Genomic DNA, 8,911 nt, shown 5'->3' with positions numbered 1-8,911 from the left:
TTTTTCTTTTAATAATCCCTAGACCCTTGTGTTCTCGCACCGCTTCCCTGATGTACTCGTGCAATTTTTCGTACGATACGCTATGGATGATCTTTCTCCTGACGGCGTTGTGGCAACTTACGAATGAGACAGAAATGGTGAGGTTGAGCCGTGGTGTTTCTCTCTAGATAAATCTCTAGTAATACTTGAGCACGAATTATGAATTTCGGATGACATTTCTCCAGTAACGAGTTCTATATATCCGCAGATCGACAACCACTCTACATGTATGAAGTATGTATCGTTCATGAAGTATGAGAAACTTTTCTCTTTCCTATCATTTTGGAAACTATGTAAGATTCAACAGCGGTGCATAACACGATGAGACCAGCCACACCGTGTACGGGTATTATAAATAGATAGATATGTCCAAACGGCTCGACAAAGACCGGCTAATCGACGTACTAAGCAATGCACACCACAATCTACCAAGATTCTCCACCTGCATTACATCCTAGGATACTCAACAAACAACAACCTTCAGGCACCAACATACCATACTTCGACACTAAGGATATCGAACTTGACGCCTTCATCTGACAAGGGTTCGTTGCCGAATGTCTGGCACCCGGCACTTACACCTTTTTCAAGACTCGAGTCAATCCACAGACCATAATGACCATCTCTGCTTCGTTGTTAGTTACCATGTTCAGTCGCTGCCAGATATTCAAAAGAAAAGAGCTTACCCTCCGCCCAAACTAAGAAATCCCGTTTCACAGAAAATCATATAATCATTCACGCCGCTGTAAGGGAAGGCCTTAAACCGGATTCTCTCAGGAGTACTAGCACCGCTAGGAAGTCCACTAGTGGGCGGAGGAGCCAGCTTAGCATCTCTCGCCCGCAGAGTCGTGGATCGACCAGCATGTGTGGTATCAGCGCTAGGCGGGGGTGGTAGACCGGCGAGTTCGAGCATGTCCTCCGATGGGGGCCCGTCGCGGGGCAGGTTCAGGTTCAGGTTCGTGGGAGGAGCGAGAACGCTTGCGCGCCAGAGGAAGCATTCACCCGTACCGTAGTAATGAGAATCTGGATGCGGGGGGTCGGTCATATAAGCTCCGAACACGGCGCCGGACGGAGAGGCATCGCGGACGATGAGGACGTAGCCCGCCCGCGGGCTGCGGTGAGACATTTCTCGACAGTTTTCATAGAGGGTGGCGAGCGAGGCACCGTCCCGGTCCAGGCTGTAGGCTAGACGCCAGGTGTCGACGAGTTGCAGGCGGGCTGGGACTAGCAGCCGGATTTCCTCGGCCAGGGCACGAGTTAGGAGCTGTTCTTGGAGGTTGGAGAGGTCGCCGGTGAGGGTGAGGGGGGTGAGCGGTGGGGGTTGGAATGGTGATGCGGTTCGAACAGGGGTGAAGACCTGGGATGATGTGGTGGAGCCGTTTGGGGAGGTCATCGAATGTTGATTGCGGTTCATATTGTTCTTGGGCTTCGAGGCCGGTGGGTCGGTCAGACGACGGTAGAGGCCTGATACGACATGTGTGACGGGATAGGAGAAGTAGGATGCAGCTGATTGATGAATTTGAGAGTTCGATTGTCGAGAGCGAGATGCGGATCTCGAGCTAGAGGCGGAGGAAGGAAGCTCGGTTGACGACATGCGTGTAGCGGGGACGGGAAGGAGGGGGCGATGGAGGAGTGAGGAGGAGGAGGAGCTCACGGATCCAGGGAACGAAAATCTTTTAAGTCATTCAATTGGCTACAACCGAGCTGCAGAAGGCGGTGGACGGGCGAAATTGGAGAAAAGTGGGAAACTGGAGGTGAAGAGACAAGCAACGAGACGTGGAGGACAAGCGAAGAGACGATCAAGATAACAAAATATCTTTTAAGTTTAGTTCGTTTTTCAGGTCACGGGCGGGGTGATCACAAGCCTCATAGGGCGGCGGGACATAAATTGAATTGAATTTAATTGAATTTTTTGATTTTCTCTTATTATCAATCCTACAGGACAATTCGTTCGTCCTCATTCCCTAGCGTGTCACGCCTAATTCATCCTGACTGAATCTTTCGTAGTACTACATCAGAAGCTATCTATACTGCACACATAGCGCCCCAGAGATTTTATTTGAAAACGGAGCAAGAGATGGGATATCCGACAACATAAACATAGAATGAGGACTCTAGAAAGTGGAATAGTACGCTCTCATAAATCGTGAAGTGGCAGCCATCGGTAGATTTAGGATCCGTTAGGGCGCAGATCCACCGTCTCGAATTCAAGCCCCTTGGCTTCGAACACATGCCCAGGTCGTAGCGCATCGGTGTAGGTGTTGGTCTCGGGGTGTGGGTGAAACAAACCGGGCTGCGTACAGTTGAGGACCGTCTTGAGGCCAGGTGGGTCAGTCAATCGGAAAACGCCCCAGTCCGGCGTTTTGCTCGGAGCGCAGACGATCGCAATGCTCTCGGGAAGCATCACCTGGTACCCAGAATGAGTATGCAGATCTCTTGAGCTCATAAAGCACGTTTGGGTCGGGTGGGTATGGATCCAGCCAAGGATCATCAAATCCTCCGAGTCGCAGTATTCAAATATTGCAGTTTCGTTCACCGTTTCACAAGTGTCCGAGGTGGAGGTTTGCTCGGGGATGAGAAGCCGGGAGATGAATAGAGCGTTGGATATTAAGGTCCCACAAAGTATACCACATGTTTCCAGGTTGCGTCGTGTGTTCGAAGCGGCGAGCGAAAGGAACGTTGATCGTAGCTCTGGGGGTAGAAAAACCGTCCGGAGAGGGGTGCCATTCTCCAGGTAGGCGGACGGTTTGAAGGTGAAACTAGATGGGTCCAGGTTTGACCGGCCATCCCCACCATCCGCAACTGGCTTGACTTTCGCTGGAGGAGCTGGAGCTTGTATTTGAGCTGCGGATGTCAGGGGCGTAGGGGAGATCTTGTCCGGTCTTGGTGGCGGCGATGAGACCACCGGCTGGAGAGGCTCAAATCGTTCTTTTGGAGGCCGCACCGGAGCTGCTGGGAAGGACATCGTCGCATCTCTCGTTTCTTTGGTCACGGAGGGCGCAATATCTAGCGCCTTCTGACGAGGCACTGTTGGGTACTTATACGTGGACGTAGAGGATCCTGTAGTCAACGGCCGTGCTGTGGATTCTGTTGCCTTCTTTTGACGGTCCGCATGGTCCATATTGATCCTCACATTTTTAATCCGTCGACTCAAGTCATTGTCTGTCCCTGGGCCATTCTTGTCCAGAGCGTTCTCCCAGTCACCCCAGATACCTGCCGTGCGCCGACGCTGCTCCTCTTCGGGTGTTATTCCAGCTTGGCGTACAGCTTTCCTGGCTGTGGCCCTCCGGTGTATTTCCGTCCTCGCTAATCTGACAGCCAGGTCTCGATTCTCGCCAGCCTCCAGAGGCTCGGCAACACCTACTAATGCGGGATCCTGAGGCTGTTGCTTGTTCGGCACGGTCTGAGTCGTTCCTAGAGGTGGGCTTCGAGCTTGGCGATCATTCATCAACTCTGTATAGCGTTTATGTCGTTTATTGATTCGAGGTCTGAGGATTTCCAACTTTTCGAGATTTCTGCTGACTTCCTTCTCCGCTTCCATCAGAGCTTTTCGATTCTGCTCATCTTTGGCTTCCGAATGCTTTGCCAGGTTTACGAGCACCAACTGAGCATGGCGAAATAATAGGAAGTACGCTTGTTCATCGTGCCCCTCTCGTTCGTATATACGAGCCTGCAAAGGAAACTGCTAGTTAGCCCTCCGAGTAACAACAAAGCTAATGGCATGAAACTGACCTCTCGCAGTAAAGTCGCTGCGGTCCTTAGCCAATACCGTAGAGGAATCGAAGGGTTGTAATCATAGTTCTGCGCCATTCGGGTGATTTCCTCGACCTTTCGAGGGGCTGAGGCCCCCGCGCCTGTGGCCGGAGGCATATGCGAGGCCATGATTGCGCATACGAACTGAGAATACGTGAGGGAAATCAGTAGTAGAAGGTCCGGTAACACAATATAGCCGGTTTTCAAGCGACTCGTTTGATCGTAAGGTGAAACGAGGGATCATCGAGGTCTGCCGCCAGAGCCCAAGAGACGGCGTGTGGGGACGTTCCGCATCGACGGAGCAGGCAGCCGGACTCTTGTGAAAACCTTGGGGAAGTTATATGGCAAGATAAGGACGGATATAATCTGTCGGATAATAATTGATTGATTAAAATGAAACCGGTGCTGTAAGAACAGCAGATTCAGGTGACCGAAACATGATCTGAAAAGGCTGTGACCAAGTCGAAACAATGAAACAACAGGTGATGGGTTGAGTTATTTTGAGCTCATTGAATTTATTTGATTTATTTAAATAAATTTAAGAAAAATAAACTGCGGGTCCTTTCCTCTTTGGTCTCCGTTCCCGCCGCCGCGGTTTCTCAGAAGCTTCCTCAACTTTTCCCTTTACGATCTACTAGAGGATAAGTACTCTACAGACCAATGATGGAGAGTCGGTGTGGGTATCATACGACATCCCTGACTTGTACTTTAAGATGAGACTAAATCGGTGGACGCCCGTACCTCATTTGCCCTTAACAGAGGCGCTTTATAAGTGCTTCCCTTTGACCGCAAAGAGAAAGTCGATTCGGAAGGCAGAAATAGCAAGTGAAAAACTATGCGGTGAGCTACTTCTCAAGACAAATATTATATAGAAGGAGACTCTGATGCATCGAGCCTCTTAAATAGACGATGTTCTTAACCGTCTATCGCCGTTCATCCTTCGCAACCCTGCCGTGGACATTCTCGACCTATGGCCCGGCGCTGGATTATGGTCATCGAAGATCAATGAACTTCTCAAACCCCGCCGACATGTCCTTATCGAACCCGAGTTGAGGCTATACAAGCCATTGCTTCTGCCTTTGACAGAGAACAACCCTAGCTATAAACTACTGTCTGCGGATATCCATGCTATCGCGGATTGGCAAAGTATACTATCGACGCATTTCCCGGAGCAAGGGCCATCAAACCGTGACAACAGTGGCATATTGCCCAAGAACGATACGCTCCTTATCTTAGCCAACCCGCCTCCAGTTGCCTCTAAAAAAGATCACTATACCCCAGCACGCTGGTGGTCGGTTTTCATGGAAGCCTGCATGCACCAGACGGGGTTACATGCCTATGGAAGCGTGCGTATGATCGCATCACTCCCCATATCGGATGCACAACAGGTCATTCCGCGGACCATCATAGAGCGTAAACGACCGGCAATTTTGACAGAAAACGTTGCATTACATGCATTTGAAGTCGCAGCTCCAAGAGACCCCAGCGCATGGGCTACACTCAAGGGGTGGGATTTGGTGACGGCCAATACCTCGCGGGTTGCTCAGAGAGCAGCAGAGCAGGGAGTTCCCACCCCTCCTGGCAGAGAACTACCACCCATCCCCTTGGCCCCAGAAAGTCCTGACCAGGGCACGATACCCGTGCCTTACGTGCCGCGCGCATTTACGGAATGGCATGAGAAAGTTTGGAAGAAGATCACTACTGATACGCCTGGAAAGGAAGGCAAACGGAGTCCGACGCAACGACGAGGCCTAACCCAACTGAACAAAGAGAATCGCGACGTGTATACACGCCAGTGTCAGGCTACAGCCATCGCTGAAATCGACGAACTAACAAACACTTTGTCCCGGACGGCTGCGAATCCCCGCGAGAGTTCGGCCACACTGGGGCCCATTTTAGATAAGATCGAGGCCGCCAGGTCTACTTTGGATCAGATATCGTCGGAAGTACACTACGAAGTACTTAAGGAAGTTCCCGCCGTCGTTGATAACAAGCGGGAAGCTCTGCATACCGGAAACTTCGACGATGCAATTCTCCACTGGGACCGCCGCCCTTTCGAACCATTGCTCATCACGCCAGAAGAGCTCTATCCCCGAGAAACCGAGAGAAGCATTCTCTACTTTGAAGCCGACCCAAACCCCGTAGCCGTGCAGAAACTCAACCAGCTGGATCCGTCGCAAAGGGATGCCCCTCTTCGCCTCTTCGAAGCCCTCTCTCTCACCATCGGCACCCGTAACCTAATGACAGTAGCCGAGTTTCTGGAACTGGTCTTTCCCGGACGGCCTATCAACGACATCGTCAAGGCCATCCCAGGCCTAGCGGTCTTCGCAACCAAAACCCCCAAGCCAGATTTCGATAATCTGCCCAAGACCATCCACGGTTCACCTGGGGCCCGCGAACCTCTCGACCCCGTCGCATGCTACCAGGAGAACCTGGACTACAACCTAAGCGACGTACGAGTTCGTACTCTGTCGACCAGTACACTGTGGGATATCTTCATCGAGTACCAGAAGAAGGGCAACACGAGCCTCTCCACGGTGCAACTAAGTCGACTACTCGGTGGGACGTTGACGTCCTTCCGGACTGGAGATCTGGAACTTCGGAAAAGATACCATTAGCATGTCTTATTCTATACTTGCGCAGGAAACCTCACCGACATCCACTCTACTCACTCTACTCTACCCACCTCCTCCCTTTACCGCTCCGTGCGGGGAGGACTTTATACCCAAACCTCCGGGTTCTATACTATGTTTTATGAGCTGTGTATCTTGTATTATACTGTATAACGGTTACGATCTATAGACATATCTGCCTATATAATTACCTTTGATAGACTATCGAGATGAGAAATCTTACATTTTTTGACATAGTCCAATATTTTATTTACGAGTCTTGTATTATTGTCCACGGTACGGTTTGTGGGGTTGAAAGTTCCAATTGATATTCTAATACATGACAAGAAGTGAAAGCATTTGAGCGCTTTCCAGAAACAGGTTCTCTTTTATATTGAGATGGTCTAGAACGAAATATATGCTGAACATCCACACGTCGACACATGACAGTCAAATAGGGTATCATTTAGTAGTATATTGTGAGAAAAGAAAGAGAAAATAATAGTATGGGAACGGCAAGAAGTTGAAACTCGTCGAAAGAAGAAAAAAAAAAAAAAGGAAATATAATGGAAGAAAGAATAAAAAGAAGAGATGAACGAGAAGAACCCAGTTGGTTCATATAATGTGGTAGAAATCGAAAGGTATATAAGAGTGGAAAAAGTAGATGTAGAATATGTCTTCGAGAAGAGCGGAATCGAGAGTAGTGGACCTTTTGGTGTGAGACTTTAGGCCATGGCAGCGATTAATTCTACCCATTCATTGGGTTGTATACGTTGAGATGGGTCCTTCGAAACGGCAGGCTTGACCACCTGCTCGACAGGTCCGTTACGAGGAACTCGGGAACCATTATGACCCGATCGGGCAAAGTCAATGACCTGGTGACCTTCACGAGCCATGGCGAGGCGCTGCATGTTGCTGGTGCCAGGATAAAGCAGCAAATCGCCTGTCGCCGCTGCGAGGAGAGTGACCGCCAGCGAAAACACATCGGATGCGGGAGTGGGACTGGTGCCCGGAGAAGTCAAAGATGACACGGATAACAGCTCGGGGGGGGCGAAAGGTGGTGTCAAAGCCGTTAATGACGTTCCTGTTTCTTTCTCTGCGGACAGCGAAGAACCGGTGGTGTTATGTGCGGATGAAAAATCGGCGAAAAGCGGTTCAAACGGGAATTCGTCGGATTCTATATCGTTGCTAGTCGGTCGTGATCTCAACAAGATGTTATGCGGTTTGATATCCCCGTGCACTATTTGGCACTGCGCGTGAAGCCAGTGCAAACCGGTGATGAGCTTCTTTGCAAGCTCTTGCCACTGAGGCATACCTTGCACAGGATCGAACATGGTCCGAGTGGACTTGTGTTTCTGGGCCAGGTCCGCCTTTTCTTCGATGTACGATGAAAGAGAGAGGGGCACAGCCGACATGACTATGGAGTGTGATTCAGAGATGTATCCATGGAAAGGGATGATATGACGCTCCGAACCCGGCATTCGACTAATTCGAGTTAATGCTAACGCTTCGGCGTCAAGCACGGCGTGTGCATCTCGTCGCACAGGAGATTTGACCGCTACCACCCGACCTCCACCCGCAGGTGAACTAGGAGGAGTCATCAGAGGTGATTTTGAAACGGGGCGAGATGAAGCTTTGTAGACGACACTCCAAACACCACGACCGAACTCAATTGGCCGACCTTTCGGGTCATATTGAAACTCTAGCTCATCAGAATATTGAAGAGGGCTCGAGGGGCGCGCATCGTCCCCAAAGAGATCTCTTGGCTTTTCTCCTTCAGATACAAAGGAGCTTGAACGACTTGATCCTCCTGTCCTCGTACCGCTTGAGTAATTTTCGTCGCCCTTAGTAGGGGTGACTGGAGGGGTCAGTCCCGGCACCACTGTTAGTGGTGGCATGGGTGTAGCCTTGTCATTTTGATTTTCGGTGCGAATCGATAGTCGTATAGGAATATGCGCAGCCATTTTGAAAATATCCGAGGTCGGTAGAGGATGTTCCCAGTAACCAAGCACCCTATGTCAGGTGCAAGGTATAAGAAAGAAAAGTAAATGTATGAATCAAATGGATGCGAAATCAAGTCACGTTTTGCTTTCAGTTGACTCTTAAAAGATACCGACTTGAAGATTGGGTATATATAGATATGTGTAAACCAGTGACCAGATCAGAGATGGTAGAGAAGTCAAATAAGGAAGTGGACAGCGCCTGGTATATAAAGGCCGGTGGCAACACTGCGTACGGGTAACGTCCGGAGCCAAAGATTGGTTCGGAATGAATGAGTCAAACACTGGTCAGAGATTACTGGAATGCTAGGTAATGTATAGTGTCAGATAAAGATAACGAAATGATAGCATAGTTGATTAGAAATTAAAGATAAGAGAAGGAGGAAAAAAAGAAATCAACAAGATATCTAGAAAGAGGGGAACAAGGAGTAGAAAAAGGAATGACTGGTTTAGTCTGGACCCCAACGGATTTTATTTATTTATGTTTTTTTTTTTTTTTTTCAAGGT

The 8,911-nt window shown here is 49.6% G+C and overlaps 4 protein-coding genes across 4 annotated transcripts; 1 reads left to right on the top strand and 3 right to left on the bottom strand.

The window, feature by feature from the left end:
* Positions 1 to 244: 244 nt before the first annotated feature.
* BDV27DRAFT_139712 (putative oxidative stress response protein Oxr1) lies at positions 245 to 1,780 on the bottom strand. Its single transcript, XM_032069503.1, has 2 exons — positions 726 to 1,780; positions 245 to 664 (listed from the first exon to the last, which is right to left on the bottom strand). The coding sequence occupies exons 1-2, from the start codon at positions 1,631 to 1,633 to the stop codon at positions 520 to 522; spliced, it is 1,053 nt and encodes a 350-aa protein (XP_031920326.1). The 5' UTR covers positions 1,634 to 1,780; the 3' UTR covers positions 245 to 519.
* A 176-nt stretch (positions 1,781 to 1,956) lies between these two features.
* On the bottom strand, positions 1,957 to 4,228 carry BDV27DRAFT_139711 (putative endosome-associated ubiquitin isopeptidase (AmsH)). The gene is made up of 2 exons (XM_032069502.1): positions 3,772 to 4,228; positions 1,957 to 3,709 (listed from the first exon to the last, which is right to left on the bottom strand). The coding sequence occupies exons 1-2, from the start codon at positions 3,919 to 3,921 to the stop codon at positions 2,210 to 2,212; spliced, it is 1,650 nt and encodes a 549-aa protein (XP_031920325.1). The 5' UTR covers positions 3,922 to 4,228; the 3' UTR covers positions 1,957 to 2,209.
* A 132-nt stretch (positions 4,229 to 4,360) lies between these two features.
* Positions 4,361 to 6,665, top strand: BDV27DRAFT_92338 (uncharacterized protein). Its single transcript, XM_032077958.1, has 2 exons — positions 4,361 to 4,632; positions 4,699 to 6,665. Exons 1-2 carry the CDS (start codon positions 4,506 to 4,508, stop codon positions 6,408 to 6,410), a joined length of 1,839 nt encoding a protein of 612 aa, XP_031920324.1. The 5' UTR covers positions 4,361 to 4,505; the 3' UTR covers positions 6,411 to 6,665.
* A 275-nt stretch (positions 6,666 to 6,940) lies between these two features.
* Positions 6,941 to 8,833, bottom strand: BDV27DRAFT_139708 (protein kinase domain-containing protein). Its single transcript, XM_032069501.1, has one exon. The coding sequence runs from the start codon at positions 8,366 to 8,368 to the stop codon at positions 7,130 to 7,132; it is 1,239 nt and encodes a 412-aa protein (XP_031920323.1). The 5' UTR covers positions 8,369 to 8,833; the 3' UTR covers positions 6,941 to 7,129.
* Positions 8,834 to 8,911: the final 78 nt, after the last annotated feature.

The sequence above is a fragment of the Aspergillus caelatus genome (assembly GCF_009193585.1).
Source record: "Aspergillus caelatus strain CBS 763.97 unplaced genomic scaffold BDV27scaffold_514, whole genome shotgun sequence".
In the NCBI taxonomy this organism is placed as follows: domain Eukaryota; kingdom Fungi; phylum Ascomycota; class Eurotiomycetes; order Eurotiales; family Aspergillaceae; genus Aspergillus; species Aspergillus caelatus.
This window is presented reverse-complemented; position numbering and strand designations above follow the sequence as displayed.

What these genes read in the sequence shown, in the direction of transcription:
- BDV27DRAFT_92338 (XM_032077958.1), top strand. Translation starts at nt 4,506, where the DNA reads ATGAGACTAAATCGGTGGACGCCCGTACCTCATTTGCCCTTAACAGAG. An exon ending in AGCAAGTGAAAAACTATGCG is followed by an intron (nt 4,633 to 4,698) that starts GTGAGCTACTTC and finishes CCTCTTAAATAG; the next exon opens with ACGATGTTCTTAACCGTCTA.
- BDV27DRAFT_139711 (XM_032069502.1), bottom strand. Translation starts at nt 3,921, where the DNA reads ATGGCCTCGCATATGCCTCCGGCCACAGGCGCGGGGGCCTCAGCCCCT. An exon ending in CAGCGACTTTACTGCGAGAG is followed by an intron (nt 3,710 to 3,771) that starts GTCAGTTTCATG and finishes TTTCCTTTGCAG; the next exon opens with GCTCGTATATACGAACGAGA.
- BDV27DRAFT_139712 (XM_032069503.1), bottom strand. Translation starts at nt 1,633, where the DNA reads ATGTCGTCAACCGAGCTTCCTTCCTCCGCCTCTAGCTCGAGATCCGCA. An exon ending in TTTCTTAGTTTGGGCGGAGG is followed by an intron (nt 665 to 725) that starts GTAAGCTCTTTT and finishes ACAACGAAGCAG; the next exon opens with AGATGGTCATTATGGTCTGT.
- BDV27DRAFT_139708 (XM_032069501.1), bottom strand. Translation starts at nt 8,368, where the DNA reads ATGGCTGCGCATATTCCTATACGACTATCGATTCGCACCGAAAATCAA.